The sequence below is a fragment of the Myotis lucifugus genome, unplaced genomic scaffold (genome assembly GCF_000147115.1).
Source record: "Myotis lucifugus unplaced genomic scaffold, Myoluc2.0 scaffold_25, whole genome shotgun sequence".
In the NCBI taxonomy this organism is placed as follows: Eukaryota; Metazoa; Chordata; class Mammalia; order Chiroptera; family Vespertilionidae; genus Myotis; species Myotis lucifugus.
The window spans coordinates 9,896,833-9,918,069 of NW_005871073.1; the positions used below are offsets into that span (position 1 = coordinate 9,896,833).

The following is a 21,237-nucleotide window of genomic DNA, read 5'->3' on the forward strand; positions in this document are numbered from 1 at the left end:
GATAACGCCACAGTTTACCCCATTATCTCCTGCAAATCTTTGCTCCTGACCGGGGATCAACCAAAACCTTCACACATGGGGACCACGCTCCAAACTGAGCTACGTTGGCAGCCAGGGACTATGATTTCCTATTTAAAAGCTGCAACATGCCTTTCTACCCTTCATCTTCTTTATCCTGTTCTATTTTTTTTCACACCGTGTATTATTTACTTTATAGCTCACCACATTATATACCTGTAAGCTCATGTTAGATCTCTCTAGTAAAATGTAAATTCTCTACTGAAAAGATTTTGTTTTAATGTTTTGAGGTCTTGAACATAGAAAACGTTCAATAAAGAATTCCACGAATTCATTATTTCACTGTCCATACAGCTTGGCAACCCCATTAACTTTTTTCAAACCTAAATTTCAGCACCTTCTTAAAAGGTTAAATGCTCCGCCGGCATTCTACATTTTTAAGAACTTCCCGCCCCGGAAGTAAAAGCCTAAGAGGGTCGGAGGAGGAAGCCATTTCCGTTTCCGTACGGACGCCTAGGAGCCAACACCATGGAGAAGACCGGCGGCAGCCGAAAGAAAGGCCTGAAGCGCAAGAGCGCTGCCGAAGAACCTCAGGAGGCTGCAGTCGGTGAGGATGGGGCGACGGAAAGCGGGGGCGAAGCCCCGAAAGCGTCTGCCTTCCCTCCAGGCTTCAGCATTTCCGAGATTAAGAACAAACAGCGGCGACACTTAATGTTCACGCGGTGGAAGCAGCAGCAGCGGAAGGTAGGAGAGGGGCGGAGGCGGCAGGGCGCATGCGCAGTGTCCTCGGCGCGCGGGAGAGGGCGGCGCGGGTGGGCGTGTTGCGCTTGCGTGGTCTCCCCTCCCAGGGATCCCAGCCGGAGGGTTGGGCGGGGCTCCCGATCGCCTCGTCCTGCTTTTTGCCGGAGCGGCCCGGTTTCCCTTTTTTACCAGTTCCTGGCTAGGGTTCGTGGCTGAGAATGAAAGCAAGAAACCCTGCTGATCCACTAGTGAAAAGTACTCCCTCCTGACCTGGGAGGCAAAAGGCTCCCTCTCCGCGCGGTCCCGTCCACCTTCACCTCCGGGTGGTTAATACCTAAAACCTAATCCAGGCAATGCATAAACTCAGAGTGATGCTTCTCTGATTACTGCAGCGACTCTTACTGAAATTAGTACTGTAAAGTTTTAGTAATTTTATTACTCTTTTTTGTTTTGATATTTCCTTTTTTTTCTTAAATCTTTATTGTTGAAAGTATTACATATGTCCCCAACCACCCCCCCACACACACATTGACCTCTTCTAGCCCGCCCTCCCCTTCCCCTTCCCCTCCCCCCGCCCCCTCAGGCTTTAATCATCCTGTTGTCATACAAGTTCTTTGGTTTATCTTTTCCCACACACCCACCCTTCCCAGCCTTCCCTCTGAGATTCGACAGTCTGTTCCATGCTTCTGTGTCTCTGGATCTGTTTTGTTCATCAGTTTATTTTGTTCATTAGATTCCACATATGAGTCAGATCATTTGATACTTGTCTTCCTCTGACTGGCTTAGCATCATATTCTCCAGGTCCCTCCATACCAGTGGTTCTCAACCTGTGGGTGCGACCCCTTTGGCGGTCGAATGACCCTTTCACAGGGGTTGCCTAAGACCATCCTGCATATCAGATATTTACATTACAATTCATAACAGTAGCAACATTACAGTTATGAAGTAGCAACGAAAATGATTTTATGGTTGGATCACAACGTGAGGAACTGTATTTAAAGGGCCAGAAGGTTGAGAACCACTGCTCCATACAGCTTTCCTCATACTGTTCTGTGAGGTAAACAAGTATGGGGAGATAAGCAGATAAAGCCTAAGGTCACAGTGCTTATTTGTGGTTAAATTTCCGTTGAAAGCAAGCGTTTGCTTATTCTTGCACATCATAAAAGTTCACACACATAGTACTCTTTATATGTGCCTGCCTCCTCTTATTAGATTTTTTGAAGCCCTGGACTGAGTCTTAAGTGCTAACGTGCTATTGGAGTACATAGAAGGAGCATAAACCATTGTGGTGCGGGAGAAGGGTATTCTAGAAGACTTCTGAGACCTGATACATTGAGGCTTAATAAATGCTGGGGGGGAGAGGGAGAGTATTTTCTATTGTCAGTTAAGCATTCCGTTCAGAAATCTCCAAAAGATACACATTCACAGTACAAACAATCTTAACTTGCAAGTACTTAATAAGTTTAAAAGCATATTTTGATTATAAAATATATGGATAGCTATTTGTACTTTCATGGGAAGCAACCTGAAAACAAATCTCCCATTCCCATTTATTTTTAGTACTTTCCTAGAGAAACAGCCAGCATAGCCATGTTTTTCATTAGGATGCAACTTGTTAGAAATGCAGAAAAAAAAGTTGGTCAACTTAGATTTTGTTTTTTAAGAAGCAAAATCATTGTTACAAAGATCGTATTGATTGTTCAGTTCACTTGTTTTACAGTAACTTAGGTATGAAAATCTATGTCAACATTTTAATTTTAATACATTAGGAAGATTAAAGATTACTCAGTGTAAGTATTCTTAGCATTAGTAATTTGTAGTTTCAGTGTGTTTGTGATCTAACTAATGATCTCTCATTCTTTTTTTTTTTTTTTTAACCTTTTAGGAAAAGTTGGCAGCTAAGAAAAAACTTAAAAAAGAGAGAGAGGCTCTTGGTGATAAGGTAAAGAAAATTTTTAGCCATCTGTTTTCTATCTTAAGAAGGAATGCTCCCTGATATTTATGTTGAATGACTTTCTTTTAAAATTTATTTTGAAATATTTCAAGTGTATAAAAATAATATAGCAAACTCCTTTTTACCCTCTACTCAGCTTAAGAAATAATGCATTAGCAAATAATGTTCCAAGTCCCTTGTGTGTTTCTGATTGCTTTTTCGTCCTCAGATAACCACTCACGAAATTGCTGTTTATTGTTCCCATGCACTTCTTTATTACTTTTACTATGTATGTTTGTGTTCCCAAACACGCACAGTGGTGATGTTTTGAATGTTTTAAAATTTTAACATAAATGTTATGCATATTTTGACTTGCTTATTTTACTTTATGTGTTTGAGAAGTAGAGACATACACATCTCCTTGACTTTGGGAATGGGGAAGCTCCCTAATTTAGATCTGGAGCTCTTGAGATTTGAAGCAAAGGTTCTTTGTCAGACAAATACTCTTCTGTTAAAGGATTGGGTGAATAAGAATGAGAGCTGTCACATGATATGAATCTGTGAAGAGTGAGAAGGGGGGATGGAAGGAAGATGATATGCCCGGATGGGTTATAGCAAAGAAGAGAGCAGAGATAATGCATCAAGAAAGCATTTGGCTATTTTTGTGATAATCATCATAAGTGAAATCTTTCTATTGAAAATTTTAAAAAGAACTACTAAATACTTCCACATTATTGCACAGATAAGTTATTTTCATTTGGTTTCATTTCATTTATAGTTTGTTCTAGGTTATAATTTATACTTGCAAATTTTTAAAAACGTACAACTCTCCCCCTTCCCATCTCTTAAGATGAGATACAAGAAAGGATAAGTGTTTTTGAAGAAGGGAAAAATATAAAGACTGAAACATTCTGCTTTTTCATGCATTCTCTTAATAGTATTAGATTAAATAACATGAAGTTGCCAATATTAGACTTTTCTGACCTGCAAAATTCTATCAAGCAATATTAGTCTCTTTTTAGCTCTCAGTAATCAATTATAGCAAATTAATATGCTGATCACCATTTGAAAATATCACCATTCTGTTTTTTTGTACTGAAAGATGACTTCCTAGAACTGCCTCCTTCAAAAAATGATTTAAAACTTAATATTTGTTTCATAGAATAATAAAAATAAAATCCTAAATGGTCATCAACTCATGCTTCTTCTATCTCTGCTAGTGTACATATACTTTGAATTCATTTTAGTTAATGTATGTTACAGTTCTGTATTCCTGATCCATACCATTTTATTTACAGTTTTTTTATCTAAGCTGAGTATGCATGATTGCTGATTCTAATAGTATTCCATTATGTTGTTGGACCGTTGTCCTATCTATTCGCTGTTCATTTCTATTTAAAGGACTTGTATGCATGCATATAAACATAACCATTGGACATAGACACCAAGGGGGTGAGGGCAAGAACAGGAGTGGTGGGATAAGGACACATATGTAATACCTTAATCATTAAAAAAATATATATGAAACTTAAAAAAAACAACAATAGTGATACTACATCTTTCTTTGTGTAAATTGCTCCCCCCTTTCATTCCTTACCATAAATTCCCCATTCTAGAGCTACTAGTTCAGCAGATAGATTTGTAGCTTTTGTTATATATATTCTGAATAGCTTTTTTGAAATATTGGGACAAAGCTACATGTATATGTACTTTTGTAATTTTTTTCCATTTTGTTTGATAACTTTTATTTTTAGTGGATAGTTATTTTGACCAATATTTTTCTCTCTGCTACTTCTGTCTGTTTTTAAGCCATTTCATCCAATGTTGGCAATTCTTTTAGTACGTGTGTGTTTCTGCTCAGAGAATTAAAAAACTTTTTACTCATTATTGTTGTTAGGATTGATGTAGCAGTGGGTTGAAATGAGGAACAGATTGTGTTTTGGATTGTTTATAAATTTGTTATTCTTCCCAACTGTAATGAAAAATTATTTATGTAAAAATGCTTCTACAGCTTAATCTTATTTCTTTTATTTAGGCTCCACAAAAGCCTTAATCTTTTTTCTTTTATTTAGGCTCCACCAAAGCCTATACCCAAGACCATTGACAACCAGCGAGTATATGATGAAACCACAGTAGACCCTAATGATGAAGAGGTAACATTAAAAGTCTTAAATAAATTTGGATGGCCACACTTGATAAATTATCTGTTCATATGTTGACATTTAATTTAAATTACTGGCTGGTGAATTCGTATAATGGACTGATTCAGCTATAATGTTGGCACATTATCTTATTTGCTATCGATTGTTTAATAATTAAATTTCCCAGTAATTGTATAGAAAGAGGCAGTGATTTATTTTCTAGAAATAATTATTAAGTTTTACCTTTTGTCATTTAATCTCTTATAATACTTCTTTTTTATATATCATTTGAAAAGTATCTCTCATACTGTAGAATTTTGTAGCACCTGTTAAACATTTTGAAAATTAAGGATAATATTTGATGGTATTTTTTGTGTCCTTATAAAACCTCTTGGTTTTAAAATAATCTACTTTTCACATTTTTCCTTTAAAAAATTTGCAGTAGTATAGTCAGAGAATCAAGGTTTTTAAAATGTATATATATTTAAAATTATGTTATGTTTGCTTTTAAACAATGCTTTTTATCATAGTTCTTTTACATATCTCCTAATATTCATTCATTTAGTCAGTCTTCCACCAAATGTTTTATTAATTTCCTACTGTGTATTGAGATTTGTTTTAGGGACCTGGGATCAATCAATGCAAACACTCTCACATATACACACAAAATTTCTGCCCATCCAGAGCTTATATTCCAGTAGGAGAGACAAACAGTGAACATCCTATATAATAAAGAGCTAATAAGCAAATACTCGTTACACCCTCACGCCCTCGCACAGGAATTGCTCAGACACTCAACACTGGGAAGAGAGGAATGAGGACCAGCCAGTCACAAATGAGCTCACGAGAGAGGAATGGGGACCAGCCAGGCTGCAGCCTGGGAGAGGGACAAGCCGCCCGCCCCGCAGTCTTGGGTGCCAGAGACTGCGCCTGCGGCCCGGGAGAGAGACAAGCTGCCCGCCCTGAGGTCCCAGGTGCCTGCAGCTGTGGCCTGGGCAAAGCTGCCTGCCCATGGTCCTCTGCAGCTGCGGCTGACCCGGGTGCCTGCAACTGGCCAGAGGAGGAATCCTGGGTCCCGGGTGTGGGGCGAGGCAGAGGTGGTTAGGGGTGATCAGGCCAGCAGGGGAGCAGTTAGGGGCAATCAGGCCAGTAGGGGAGCAGTTAGGAATGATCAGGTAGGCAGGCAGAGGTGGTTAGGGGCAATTGGGCAGGCAGGCAGAGGGGTTAGGGGTGATCATGCAGACAGGCAGGCGAGTGTTTAGGAGCCAGCGGTCCCAGATTGCAAGAGGCAGTTGGACATCCCCCGAGGTGTCCCATATTGGAGAGGGTGCAGACCAGGCTGAGGGGACCCCCCCCCCCCCATGCACAAATTGTGTACCGGGCCTCTAGTAATAAAATAAGTAAATTGTGATATATGTTAGCAGATAATAGGTTACTAGAGTTAACAAATAGGGTAAAGAGGATTTAGGACTAACTGGAGTAGAGTTTGCAATTTTATATATATATATATACGAGTTTGTATGTGTATTCATTTATTTATTTTTTACATAATTTCAGACTTAATAAGAAAAATAGGAGTTTGTATATTTTCTTCATCCAGATTTCCTAAATGTTAAATTGTACCATACTTAGCTTTCATTTATATTCTTTCTGAAATGCTTGAGAGTAAGTTGCAGACATGAAGCCTCTTTGCTCCTATATACTTTTAGAATGTTTTACCTAATAAGTGTATTTTTTAAATAAGCATAGCATAGAGTTATCAAAATCAGACAACTAATATTGATATATATTATCTAATTTGTACAGCTTATCCAGATGTTACCAGTTGTCCCAATGATGTCATTTTTAGCAAAAGAAAAATCCAAGCTCATGCATTTTATTCTATTATAATGACTCTTTAACCTCCATTAATTTGGAACAGTCCTCAGACATTCTTTGCTTTTAATGACATTGACATTTTTGAAGAGTACAGATCAGGTAGTCTTGTAGAATGTCGCTAAAAATGATTTGGAGGTTTGCTCATGATTATATTCAGTTATGTACTTTTGACAGGAAAACTACAGATGTGATGTTATGTTCATTTCAGTGCCTCTTATCAGGACTCTTATATTAGTGATTTTCCCATTACTGGTTATGTTAACTTTCATCACTTTTTATTAAACTGCCTGCCAGGTTTCTCCCATTATAACTACAATTTTTCCCTTTGTAATTAATTAGTAAGTATTTGGGGGATAGATACTTTGAGATTATATAAATAAATGTTACTTTCAAACTTTTAATCAAGATTTTGCAATTACAAATAATTTTTTCCAGTCTGGTAGGTGAGAAATTATAGCTCAATGTAGTTTTAACTTGTTCTTCTCTTGTTAAAAATGAGATTGAACATATTTTCTTTTTTAAAAATGTTTTTGATTTCAGAGAGAAGAGGGAGAGATAGAAACATTAATGATGAGAGAGAATCATTGATCGGTTGCCTCCTGCATGGCCCCTATTGGGGATGGAGCTCGCAACCTGGGCATGAGCCCTGACTGGGAATGGAACTGTGACCTCCTGGTTCATGGGTCGACACTCAACCACTGAGCCACACTGGCCGGGCTGAACATACTTTTTTTTTCTGTCTTTTTAATCAATTATTTGTTCATGTCTCATGCCCATTTTTCTGTTGGTTTGAGTTGCAGTTTCATATACAGCGGTCAGGGTAGGTTTCATTGAGATGACTTTTAGCAAAGACTTGAAGGATATAAAGAGATTAGCCATCTTTGGGTGAAAAGTACTTCAGGATGGGGAAACAGCCTGTGCAAAAGCTGTAAAGCAGGAGCATGCTTAGCATGTTTTTTGAAGAAAAGCAAAGAAGCTAGCATGCTGAAATTAAGTGAGCAATGGGGGAGAGTTGTAGAAGAAGTCATAAGAAAGTATGGGGAAAGGGAAAGCCAGATCAGTGACTTTTGTTAACTTGTTTTTCTGTTCTTAGGTTGCTTATGATGAAGCTACAGATGAATTTGCTTCTTATTTCAACAGACAAACTTCTCCCAAGATTCTCATTACAACATCAGATAGACCTCATGGGGTAATAAATACATTAATTAGTATAGTCCTTAAATTCCTAATTTCCTTTTATTACTTTGACTATTTAAAGGAACTCTGTTCAGAAGAGTTAGAGATTGCCTTAGATGATGCCTGTGAATAAGCTAAATAAAATTTAATATTGGTAATACAGTGTAAGAAACGACTTGATAATTTGCAAGAAATGACTTGTTTTCTAAGCCTGATTCTTCAGGATAGGGTTTTTCAACCTCAACATTGTTAACATTTGGGGATGTATAATTTTTTGTTATGGGGGTTGTCCTGCTCATTATAGATACTTAGTTGCGTCCTTAGCCTCTATCCACTAGATACCACCAGTACCAGCCGTCCCCCACCCCCAGTCATAATCACCAAAAATGTTTCCAGACATTGCCAAAGGTTCCCTGGTGGAACAGAATCACCCCCAGTTGAGAACCACTGCTTTGGGATGATCAGTCTTTGGTAAAGGATGGAACTGTTCAGGTTTCACTCTTATCCTAGTATTGGTCTCTATTATAGCATTGTCTTATAATAATCATTATGCCTTTCCTGATAAATATATATCACATAAGATTTTTATTCTTTTCATTTTTGAGTATTTTTGTTATTTTGTTTTACAGAGAACAGTACGACTCTGTGAACAGCTTTCCACAGTTATACCAAACTCACATGTTTATTACAGAAGAGGACTGGCTCTGAAAAGAATTATTCCACAGTGCATCTCAAGAGATTTCACAGATCTGATCGTTATTAATGAAGATCGTAAAACACCAAGTATCCTTTGTTTTTTAAGGAAGGGCTTCTATTTTGCATGGTTGATGTTAGAGATTAGCAGTAACATAAATTTTTGTACAGCAATTAATAAGTTTGAATTTTGTAGTTTGCTTCTGACACAAACGACATTTAGTAGGAATGTTCTAGAACGGATTCAAGCCCTGATTTAATTTGCAAGAAATGACTTGTTACCTCTCTTAACCCCCTTATAAGATTTGATTAATTTTTTCAATGTGCAAATGATACAGAAATACTTTTGACTGTGCATCATGAAGTTGAACCTGTGGTGAATCTTTGAAAAGAATTCAAACATTTACTGATAATCTGCTATGTGGTAGGCACTAGTATCTGTCAGAAACAGATCTTTCAAGAGCTGATGGATTAGATGGGAAGAAAGGCATTTACGTGACTATAACTCAATTTTAAGTGACAAGTGCTATAGTAAGTAACAGTGAGAACTGAGATATAGATCTTAATTTTGACTACGTAAAATGAGGTGGCATTTGAATTGGGCATTATTGGATGAGTAAACTATTGAAGCTATTTGAAATAGCATGAGTAAAAGAAAAAAATGGTTAATATGTATGGTGTGTAAGAGATTGTATCACTGCCTACCAGTTAGGAAACACCATGAGGAGACAGGTTAGAAAGATAGCTTGGAACCACATTGAGTGTCAGACCAATGTTTTATTCTGTAGATGAGGCTGATAAGAGTGGCTTGAAATTAGCTGTAGCTGTCAAGAATCAAGTTTGTTTTTTTCACTTAGCATCTGAGGAACTGGTGCAGATAGTGACACAGCTAAGCCCCATAGCTTGTTACTTGGTTTTATAACCAAGGCCTAAGTCCAGACTTGATTTACAGTCTGTATTAGAAGATGTACTTAAACTGTTGGAGCGGTCATACCAACCAGGCTACTGTTTTAATAATCTAGGTGGGAAATCTCAAAGACATCAACTAAGACAGTAATAGTAAGGGAGAAATGTAGAAGTGAGGAACTTATGTAAACAGTAGGATTTAGTGGGAGAGGAGGAAATTCAAGATAACCATAGCTTCTACTCTGGATGAATAGGAGTGTTGATCCCATTATAAAGCAGACAGTATGTTTTGTAAAACTAATATTATGTACAAATATTTGAAAATAATCAGATTCGCATCTTTTAAGGTTCAGCATTTCAAAGAATCAGGTTGTGCTATAACCACTTGAGGAATATTGTATAGGTCAGTGATGGCGAACCTATGATACGCGTGTCAGAGGTGACACATGAACTCATTTTTTTGGTTGATTTTTCTTAGTTAAATGGCATTTAAATATATAAAATAAATATCAAAAACATAAATCTTTGTTTTACTATGGTTGCAAATATCAAAAAATTTCTATATGTGACACGGCACCAGAGTTAAGTTAGGGTTTTCCAAAATGCTGACACGCCGAGCTCAAAAGGTTCGCCATCACTGGTATAGGTAATAATCTGAATTTGCTGCATCAAGGACTTTTAAAGCCCTTGGGCTGCCAACCCTGCTAGGTAGGTAGGTGTCTTATATTTCATTCATGGCAGACAATTAGTAAATGGCTATTAATAAGTTTAATTTGTGGTACAGTAATCACAAGAATAAGAGCTTGTTTCTATCAAAAAAAGAATTTAGGAGTCTCTGGTTTTGTGGGATGATCAATTCAAAGCTGGCAGCATATCCTAACCTTACAAACATAAAATAAAATGTATATACAAATATATAAAAGTGCATTTTTAGGGTTATAAGGCTTCTAACATGGAGGTAAACTTACATTCTATTTACAGTGCTATAGTTACTCTAGAATCCATTCCTGTCTTATCATTCCTGCTAGAGTAGTGGACATTAGTTGCTTCACATACTTTAATTGAATGCTCAAAACACCCTGTAGAAGGGGTTGATGAGCTATTTATCATATTGTGAAAAGAGAAAAGGTAGGACAATAGGATAATCCATTTTTCTGAAAAATTTAGGTTGATTTATATGTCTTGAGATTGAGGCTTGGTAAGAAAATCTCCGTTAACCCAGAGGAATGCATGCACCCACCTATTCACCTCGCTACAGATTTTAGGAGCCTTTGAGGATCAATTATTTAAACAATTCAAAATTTAGATTCGAGTTCAATGTTCTTAGCTTTATGAACAGATGGATTAATTCTGAGTCACTTGCCAAATGGACCAACTGCTCATTTTAAAATGAGCAGTGTTCGTCTGCGTAAAGAAATTAAGGTAAGTTTTAGGCATTCCTTGATTGGCATTGGTCCCCTCATAGTTTTTGCTTTTAAGTAGACTGACTTAGCAGCTGCTTGATTTTAATAATGGCATTTGCTCTCCTAATTAAAGCAATAGTTTTATCTACTGGCAGGTTTCTTGTGAGACTGTCATAATTGAGTTATGGCAGACAGGCAATAACTTTCATTACTGTGAAATGTTACTTTCCTAGAACTTCCTTTTTGGTGCATTCACAGCATATAAAATACTTTTAGATAATCTTACTTCATGGGTGTAGTAAGCCATTTGTGGTTGTCATTGAGATAAATTTCTCATATTTGTCATGGGAATTATAAAACTTAAAATTGCTAATAAACTTAATTGTGATTTTTCTAGAGAAGAGGCAAGGACCCCACAGAACACGTACCTGAAATAATTCTGAATAATTTTACAACACGGCTGGGTCATTCTGTTGGACGAATGTTTGCATCTCTCTTTCCCCATAATCCTCAGTTTATTGGAAGGCAGGTTGCCACATTCCACAATCAACGGGATTATATCTTCTTCAGATTTCACAGGTGAGGGAGGTACCTTAACTCCTTGGACTTTTAATCATGAAATACCTGTTCAAGATAAACCTGTTTTCTAATGTATTTTGACAGGTATTATAGATGAGAAATATATTCTTTTCGACCATCATAAATGTTAAAGAAGTAACAGGTGGGTTAATGCGGACTAATTTCCTCAACTTTTTTCTTTACCTTTGAAGGTACATATTCAAGAGTGAAAAGAAAGTGGGAATTCAGGAACTTGGACCACGTTTTACCTTGAAATTAAGATCTCTTCAGAAAGGAACCTTTGATTCTAAATATGGTGAATATGAATGGGTCCATAAGGTATGTGCTTACTCTAGAAAAGCCATTTAGATGATTTTAAGTATGGGATGAGAAGGAAATCGTGTACTTTTTAAGCTTTGGGTTGTTCTACCTCAAGTTATGCTTCTGAATGTCTTCTGTCATGAGCTAAAAGAACTATTTTTCTGATGTGGTAATTGGGTCTGGTGATTAATCCTGGTTCATTTGAAGTATCCTAAATATTAATGGTTCTCAAAGTAGGACCAGAAGCATCACCTAGAAACTTTTAAGATGAAAAATTGTTAGGCCATAGATTTACTGAATTAGACCCAGCAACCTATTCATAAGCTTGTGCTACCCTGATTCTGGTGCTTGCTTGAGAACTATTTTCTATCTAGTAAGTAGTATTTCATTTAAGTGTGATTTTTACTTTAAAATTGTGTATGTTTAACACACATCTATTGGAACTGTAATTTCCAACACCTTTTATATTAAACCTGAAGACTGATATTTCAGTGACAATTTTTAGCATTGTTACCCATTGATTGTGTGCTAACTTTGTTTACTCCCTAATTTTCAGCCCCGGGAAATGGATACAAGTAGAAGAAAATTCCACTTATAAAATACTGAAGGAATAGTACTGGATTTTGCGGAATGGGCCTATCTTGATTTTGTAACAGAAGACTCTTCAAAATGGCATTTACTGATTTCATATACCTTATTTCGTGTCTGGACAAATTACCAAGTGCCATGAATTACCACTCACTGTTTCTGTAGGAAATACAAATAAAAGTATTTTGGTGAGAGTTTAGGTTGCAATTTAGATTTCCTAAAATTTTTTATTTTTAGTAACTGAATAATTTAAGTTGGAATCAAGACTCAATCTTTCCCATATGCACTCTTTTAATCTTTATTGTTCAAAGTATTACTTGTCCTCTTTTTTCCCTATTGACCCCTTCTAGGCCTCCCCCGCCCCTCTACCATCTACACTTTCATGGTACATGTGGGCTAGAGGAAAATACAGTGCTCAGTAGATACAATGTAACCAACCCACTGGTTTTCTACCAGACTCTTGGATGTGGCACAGAGTTTTTAACTGTTTTCTGAATGATTGGACACCACAGGTCTGGGATGTTTTAACATTTCCTTAAGCCTTTCCGAAGATAAAAATTTTTAAGCAAAATGGTTTACCAAGGACTTAAAGCAAAGTTGCAAATTATTGAAGCCAATCTTTGGTTCCTTTTTTCTTACTACGTTATACATCATTACTCTGTACTGTAGTACTCCATTCAGGAATTGTCTCAAGCTCTGAAGTTTTTCTTATACCTTCTAATGGAATTCTTACATTCAGTCTTTACTATCCTTATTAGGAGATAGGCGATAAAGTAAATAACTTAGGTGTAGTGGTAATAAACCCACAAAGGAGTTTATTAGAAATATTATTAAAACAAAGTTAGCCCTGTACATAACTCATATGAGTAGAAACTAGTATTAGCAACTTTCTCCTGACTCTTAAAAGAAGTGTGCAACTTACCTTTGCTTTTCTAGCAGTTTTGCAAATGTATGGCATAAAGTTATATGAGAAGAGTTGGTGGAACAAATGCTAAAAGCAGCCCATAATGACTGGGAAAATTGCCATTTAATTTAGGTGTTCAAAACAAACTAATACATAGTGTATTACCAATAATTAGGCAAAAATACTTTTTATACTAACTATTTTATTTGTATGCTGCTGCCAGTGTATATAAAATAATCATTCTTGTGAAATAGAAATTCATGAAAATTCAGAGAGGTAGATGTTAAGGACTGACAAAAGCAGAAGTTTGTAGAATATGGCACATGTTATAGGTAAGCCTTTTGTACAGGCTTCAGATTTAGCTCTTTGAATATTCGCCGGTTCAAGAAAAGTGGTTTAGAACACCTGAAATGAGAAGAAAAAAAGTGAGTTAGAGTAAAATATCAAATAATCAATGGATTAACAATAGCACTGCATTTTGTATTTTTACAGCATTCATCTGAATGTCAGTTTATAAAGTACTTTCAATTAAACTAGTTTTAAAAACAAAACCAGACACATCACAGGGTTTCTGGAGAAAAACAGGATGGGAAATGACTATGGTGTAAAATGTAACCACCTCTTAATTTTCAAAACCACTCTGAAGTATATATCATTTACAGTTTATAATAAGACTTAAAAATTAACTTGCTAAGATCATTGTTAAAATACACTCTGTCTTAGTTTACAATGAATAATAGTATTGGGGAGAGCAGTTTGGTAATATCTACTAAGGTAGAAAGTGCAACCACACTTCACTCTTTACTCAACTAAACCTATATACAAAGAGAAACATGTACATGGATACTGTTTATAGTGATATTTTAACAGCAAAGAACCGGAAATAGCTTAAACAACTCAACAGGACTAGATAAACTAAGGTTCATACACAATGAAATACTAGACAGCCAATTAAATGACTAAACAATTTACATGGAGATAAACCAACAAATATATGTAGTAAAAATAAAAACATGGGCATACCACATGTTATCTATGTGGAAAAGTAGGAAAAGTATATCATTTTAAAACTAACAAGCTAAACTAATTCAGGATAGATACAAGTTCATCTTTATACTTGAAAATTTGATATATTCCATAACGAAAATGTTCAAGAGGCATAAACAATCAATGGTGGAAAAACAAGTGTTTAACTTAACATTTGAATCAGTGCAAATTACAAAAACAAGATAGGCAGAAAATAGCAAATAGGCTGGCAAGGGCTCAGCATCAAATTCCAGGTGAAATAAAGTTTAATAAAAAGACTAGTGTTAATAAAATTTAAATGTCATTCCTTATTGAATAATTTTACTTCTAGAAATGTACCTTAAATAGGTAAAGTATATATAAATATATAGATACCAACATATTCCCTTCAGTGTAGCTTCAAATTTGGAAACTTCAATATTCAATGAAGTATAATTCAGTTACAATACAACCATTGAACATCTCCCAAATATTTAATGAAATAAAATTCATAAGTGTTTTTAAACAAACTACATACCATAATCCTCATTTTATTTATTTTTTAATTGATTTGGGAGAGGAAGGGGGAAGAGAAACACTAATTTGTCCCATTTACTTATACATTCATTTTTGATTCTTGTATATGCCCTGGCCAAGGATTGAACCCACAACCTTTGGTGTATTGGGACGATGCTCTAACCCAGCGTTCACCCATCAGTGGTCAGTGGACCACTGGTGGTCTGTGAGGTCCGAAAGGTTAGCGACCGCTGCTCTAACCAACTGAACTACCTCTGGGCGGGGCTGATCCTCATCTTTAAGAAATAATTTTTTTTTTCTCTTAAAAGGAAATATCTAACAATGGTTATTTCTAGGTATACTGACCATGGTACTTTGTATTTTCCTTAGACCAGCTATTGATAAGTTACCTATGCTGCTGCTGTTTTTTGATAAAAACCATATATTTTTAAATGCTATGAGTATAACGTTTCAACTGTAAATTCTCTGCACTCATGTCACTCACTGTGGGCCTAAGACCACTGGCAGTAGTATAACCCAGAAACTTGTAAGAAACACAGATTGTAGGACCGCACTCCAGACCCACTAAAATAGAATTTGCATTTTAACAAAGTGATTTATAGGTATATCAAATCTAAAATTTTTTTACATCATATTTTTTCCTAGCCAAAAATGTTTCAATCATCATATCCACAAAGCTGTTTCATTATACTGCCAGGATTAATAACCATTATCTTACTTTGAAACCTGGGTTATTATCCCAGCCATATTTAAACACTTATCTGTAGACTCCTGTGAAATGTAGATTATTAACTGCCAGTTAAGAGCCAGGCTACTTAACAGTACTTTATATCAAATGAAAATAAGCCATTTTTTAAGTGAATAGGAACATAAGTTTAAAAAGGATCTTTAATAAACCATAAAAATATGTAATTGCAAAAACTGCCATGAAGAATTAATATTGCCATAAGCAAGGAACTACAGCTTAATAGGAGTTAGACTGTTGAAAAGACTGACTTCCGTATGGAAAACCTATCCCCCCTCCCCGCCCCGCCAGCCCCAGTGTTTCCAAAAATCTTAACCAATCACTGTATTTACTGGAAACATGCTGTACTTATACAGACTTCCTGGATACTCCCAAATCTACAAAGCTTAATTAGGGAGGGCACAACTATGTAACATGGTATTTTGGGAAGCAGCTTCCTGGACTTTGAGGAGTTAGACTGTTTGTAAAGGGTGTGTGCCATACAGAGTGTTTTGTTTTTTTTAAAGCACTATTAGTTTAAGGTTGCTCCTCATAGGTCAATACTAGTGAGTACACACCCTGACTAAAGCACTATGGCTTTATAAAAGGTAGCACCCTTGGGTTACACTTAAAATGTAACCACAGCATATTTTGGTCACATCTCTTTTGGACTAATATGGTTTTGCACACATTGACATTTGATCTGGAAGGCACAGATTAAAATTTAGAAGTTAACTTATTCAACTGTCTCATTTTCTCTTGCATTCACAACTCCCAATTCTTTTCTATATTGCCCTATAACTGAATTCTGTTAGAGTAAAAGCATCAGAATCAATCCAAATCAATGAGTAGTACTTTAAAAGTCATCCCCATAAACCCTCTTTATGGTAAGATAGAAACAATTAGTCTTCATGACTACTAAATCAGTAAATTCCATCAACCCTCACTTTCCTCACAAAACAAGACTGGAAACTTGCAGTGCCAAACAAAAGTGCATAGAAGCAAATAAAAAGACAACTGGTTATTCCAGCTTCATGCAGTTTTATTGTTTTACTGTAAGGAAACTTACCTTCAAAATTCATTTTACTACAAAAAGGAACAAACTTTCTGGGGTCTGAAGGGATTGGTACTTGAAGATACTCCAGTCAACAGGGGGTCATGTTGAGCATTCTGCAGACAGAATTGTTTCAAATCTGCCGCTGCCTGGGAAACCTATTCATGACAAAGTGGGAGGGAATGGGAGGTGATTAAGAATGTTTTCAGAAAAAGTTTTCTCAAATCTTTCAAAATACCTGCAATAAACATTTCTCTTAACTCAAAAGATACATACTAATTGGAGATTATCAGTCATGTAATTACAGCAGGGCATGTAATTAAGACTAGTTTGTTTCATTTTGCTTATTAGAAGCATTATCAAATGATTTAGTACAAAGGGTACAATTCCATTTATCTGTAAAGTACAGCACATCTTGCTAGTTTACTAATAAGCAGGTTGCTCAAGTACAACCTTGAGGGGAAGCAGCATCTTGCTTTTTATTAAAAAGCAGTACCCAAAGCAGTACACATGATAAGAGTTTAAGCAAAAAGCATTAAAATGCTAGCAAACTATTACTTCACCTTGAAAGCAGTATTACTGGAAAAATGCTACCACTGTAAATGAACATGAAGTTCTAAATCTAAACCATTCAATTCACTGTTTTGGTATCATGCATCATCAGCTGTTTAATGTTACAAAACTGGACAGTGACAGCTTTCTGATCAGTATTAGGTAACTAAAAGCTGATAGCAAACTTCAGTTAATTTTAACAACTTCACTGAGCAGCCTGCCTGTAAGAAACTGTATTTGCCTTAAATGTGATTTTATTGTTGTTGTTAATCCTCACCCGAGGCTATATTTCCATTGATTTTTTAGAGAAAGTGGAAAGGAGGGGGAGAGATAGAAACATCGATGTGAGAGAGAAATATCAATTGGTTACCTTCCGCATGTGCCCCGTCCAGGCTGGGGATCAAGCCTTCAACAGAGGTACATGCCCCTGACCATAATCAAACCCGGAACCCTTCAGTCCACAGGCCAATGCTCTATCCACTGAACCAAACTGGCTAGCACCTTAAATGTGATTTAATAATTTTCATGTGTATACAATGCCACCCAAACAGGACTTAAAGAACTTCTATGGCTTTACACTTTACTTTGTTTATAAGCTGTATCATTTAAACATTATACTAATAAAAGGCTAATATACTAATTAGACAGGGTCCACTGGACATCTTCCCAAGATCCAACTTCCAGACAGTTATGGGGCGACCAGGCCAGCAGGGGGGCAGTTAGGGGGCAACCAGGCCAGCAGGGGCAGTTAGGGGGCAACCAGACCAGCAGGGGGGCAGTTAGGAGGCAACCAGGCCAACAGGGAGGCAGTTAGGGGGCGATCAAGCCAGCAAGCAGAGGCAGTTAGGGGCGATCAGGCAGGCAGGCAAGTGGTTAGGGACAATCAGGCAGGCAGGCAGGTGAGCGGTTAGGAGCCAGCAGCCCCGGATTGCGAGAGGGATGTCCAACTGCTAGTTTAGTCGGACATCCCCAGAGGGGTCCTGGATTGGAGAGGGTGTAGGCCGGGCTGAGGGACCCCCCCACACGTGCATGAATTTCGTGCACCGGGCCGGTAGTTTGTATATAATTTGGTAAGGTGATGCAGGATACAAAAACAATGAACTGAATGGGGTTCAGGTGTAGAATATAAAATATCCTAAGTCTTGAACTGAGGTTTAGGAAGATGGGAAAAATAATCATTTATTCTCAGTTTTAACTGTCCTCAAGGAGGGTGAGTGCAGTAGTCAGTCCATCTGGGGTATTTGGCCTTTGAAAAGGAGTAAAGAGCATCACAGATGCTCTCTATACCAAGAAAACCTGCAGATTATTGCTGTACCTGATAAAAGTACATTAACCTGATAAAACGATCCATCATCCTGAGCTGAATCTAAACTCCACTCTCAGAATCTATGTGTATGTTTGGCTTATACAACAGTCCAGGGTAATGAGTTCCATAGGTTTATTTAGCAACTGTGTAAAGCAGTAGTTTTAAAATACCTGGTACCAACTACTATGATAAATGGCCACTCTGCTCCCTCCAAAAAAAAAAAGGTAGGTATAGAGCTAAAGTGTTACCATTTTTCACAGTCTTATAACTTGATTTCATTCACATTGACTAGCAGCAAAAATACAGTAAAGTATTTGTTAATTTTCTGCCTAAGGTGTAGTCAGCTCCAACTTAACTCCCTTTCACAAACTTCTCAAGCACCACTATGTGCCAAATACACTTCTAGACATTGAGAATATGTAAAAGCAACCAGGTCCCTGCTGTTATGGAGCTGACAGTTCAGAGAAAAGACAGATAAGGTGCTCTAAAGAAAAAAAGAATGGTGTGTTAGACTGTGATGTACAGGAAGGTGTCTCTGAAGAGGTGACATTTAAACAACTCAACGCCCCCAAATCCAGCCAAATGACCACCAGTGTGGACTGATCAGTGAGAATTCCAAGGAGTGGGGAAAACAGGCAAAAGTTCGAAAAACCTCAAGCTGCTATGGCGCTGTAATGATCACCATCCAGGAGGCTGAAATCCTATAATCCTGGCATAATTACTAGTGCCCCAAAGGTGTCCTGGGTTGGCATTCAAGTGTATGGTCACCCTACATAGGGGAGAATTTCTCAAGCACTTGTGACAATTTCTATCAACGGTATTCAAACAAAGGTTTAAACAGTAAACTTGTGCTAGCTTAAAAATATCACTGGTAAAAAGAAAGCATCTAGCACAGTCATGGATAAAAAAGATGCACAAAATGAAATCAAACTGACCACATTGTGCATCTAAAAGCTCATTTAAAGTCTCAAGGTTTGAATGGCACCCTCCTTCTGCCTCGCCCTACCATCAGACAAATTGAGAACTCCAAACCCGAGTCACTTGTGGTGGCTTTAATGTTCCGACCAGAAGCCTCCTAAAGAATTAAGTATAGGATGCAGGCATCATGCTGGGGAGTTATTGAAGGGGCCAGGGTTTTCCTAATAAAGCCCTCGGAGTCCGTTAGTCTGAGGACTTCATCTCATTTTCCTTGGAGACTGGGCTTAAGGACCCGTACTTAACACTGACAACTTGCAACCAGCATTTTTTTTTTTTCTTTCCTGGGCCACTCCATTTGTATAATAAAAGGCACACCTGACTGTCCACAAATACCACTGGATAAGGTTAAGAATCTGGGAGATTAGAAGAAACGAATTCCAAAGCGATGAGTCACAGCACTACAGACAGGGAGGGGATCCACACACACTATGGATTTCCTCCCTCCTAAAGATGAACACACCAGTTGAGTTCCTGACATTTCTACTGAAGGAAACGGGCAAATGGGAGACCATCTTACTCCACAAGACATTGCGGGGAGCAGTAAAGACTACCCTGATGAATTCAGAATCAAATCATCTTGGAAAATGGCTGCTTCTTTGGACAAAGTGAATGATTCCTATTCTACTCTCGTTTCTTCTTTTAATTACATGGCGCGTTTCACACGTAAGATGATCTGTACCAGAAAGAAGCCAATCCACTTGGGATTTTAAAAAATCTGGAGGAACTTGGAATAGCATTTGAATGTCAGGTTGAATGTCAGGTTGTCGCACATCAACACATACAAAAGGCTCCCCCCCACCCGCCCCAAAATAAAATAGCCAAAGACGAGGTCAATGCTAACCAAATGCCAAAATAAGTAAGACCAGTCCACCCTAACCACTTTCCGGAGGTGTGCGGCCTGGAGGTACCCCCAAGGTCAGACCTCCGCGCACTGAGCCCAACAGGCTTGAAATGCACGCTTGGTACGAGGTTGGTTACACGGGCACCAGAGGTAACCTTACACGCCGGGGACGTTTCAAAAACGAACATATAGCTCAAGTTCGGTGGATGAGAGGAGCTGGAGGTAAGAACCTTCTGCTAAAGGGAGTGGGTTTGGAAAAGTCTGGCACGAAAACAAAAAATACGTCTGTTCTCAATCAACCATCGGATAAAGCCCCGCGGGGCGACGAGAGGCGGAGGAGGCTGGTAGAGGGACTGGAAGGGTGCGGACCGCGCGGAGGAGCAGCCGCGGGCCCTGCCAGCGCGGAGTCACCGCGCGGGGGGGGGGGGGGGGAGGAAGGGGGGTCCGAATGCGGAACGCCGGAGCTCAGCCCGGCCGCCGGCCCGCTTCGGGAAACCCTAGGGCGGAAGGGCGCGCGAACCTGCCCCCCAACCCCAGCGCCGACCCACGCCGCCAAGTCTCTAACGTTCGCAGCTCCCCGGTCGCCCACGGCGGCCGGCGCGCACCCCCGGCCAGCTCGGCGGCGATCCCACCGCCACGTCCGCCTTCCCCTCCCCCTCGGCCGCCCGCCCCCACTCACCTTCACGCGGTTGAGCCCGGCCTCCAGCCGGAGCTGTTGGACCACTTTCTTCATAGCGGTGACGCTGGAGGAACCAGACATGGTGCACGCGAGTGCCAGGCAAATTGGTCGGTAGCGGGTCGCGGGTCCGCGGGGGCCAGTCGGCGGGGCAGCGACGCGAGGGGCGGAGCTCGGAACTTTGTCTGCAAGTTTCCGGTCCTTCGCCCAGCGGCTCCGCCCTCGGCGCGCATGCGCGCCTCCTCCGCGGGCAGTTTCAGCGCCACGCCCTGTGGGACGCGAAAGCAAGGAGGTGGAGACGGAG

At 38.5% G+C, this 21,237-nt stretch overlaps 2 protein-coding genes across 2 annotated transcripts; one reads left to right on the top strand and one right to left on the bottom strand.

Annotated features, from left to right (window-relative positions):
- The first annotated feature begins 504 nt into the window (after positions 1–504).
- Positions 505–12,555, top strand: RPF1 (ribosome production factor 1 homolog). Its single transcript, XM_006086144.3, has 9 exons — positions 505–762; positions 2,645–2,701; positions 4,765–4,845; positions 7,805–7,900; positions 8,517–8,670; positions 10,826–10,908; positions 11,287–11,468; positions 11,660–11,786; positions 12,325–12,555. Exons 1-9 carry the CDS (start codon positions 547–549, stop codon positions 12,364–12,366), a joined length of 1,038 nt encoding a protein of 345 aa, XP_006086206.1. The 5' UTR covers positions 505–546; the 3' UTR covers positions 12,367–12,555.
- Positions 12,556–13,364: 809 nt separating this feature from the next.
- GNG5 (G protein subunit gamma 5) lies at positions 13,365–21,143 on the bottom strand. Its single transcript, XM_006086145.3, has 3 exons — positions 20,937–21,143; positions 16,596–16,738; positions 13,365–13,665 (listed from the first exon to the last, which is right to left on the bottom strand). Exons 1-2 carry the CDS (start codon positions 21,015–21,017, stop codon positions 16,613–16,615), a joined length of 207 nt encoding a protein of 68 aa, XP_006086207.1. The 5' UTR covers positions 21,018–21,143; the 3' UTR covers positions 13,365–13,665; positions 16,596–16,612.
- Between the last annotated feature and the right edge of the window lie 94 nt (positions 21,144–21,237).

Bases quoted from the DNA above. Each gene is read 5' to 3' on its own strand.
- RPF1 (XM_006086144.3), top strand. From the start codon at position 547: ATGGAGAAGACCGGCGGCAGCCGAAAGAAAGGCCTGAAGCGCAAGAGC. The intron at 2,702-4,764 runs GTAAAGAAAATT...TCTTTTATTTAG, and splicing joins GAGAGGCTCTTGGTGATAAG to GCTCCACCAAAGCCTATACC. The intron at 8,671-10,825 runs GTATCCTTTGTT...CTTTATGAACAG, and splicing joins TGAAGATCGTAAAACACCAA to ATGGATTAATTCTGAGTCAC.
- GNG5 (XM_006086145.3), bottom strand. From the start codon at position 21,017: ATGTCTGGTTCCTCCAGCGTCACCGCTATGAAGAAAGTGGTCCAACAG. The intron at 16,739-20,936 runs GTGAGTGGGGGC...TGTCATGAATAG, and splicing joins CCGGGCTCAACCGCGTGAAG to GTTTCCCAGGCAGCGGCAGA.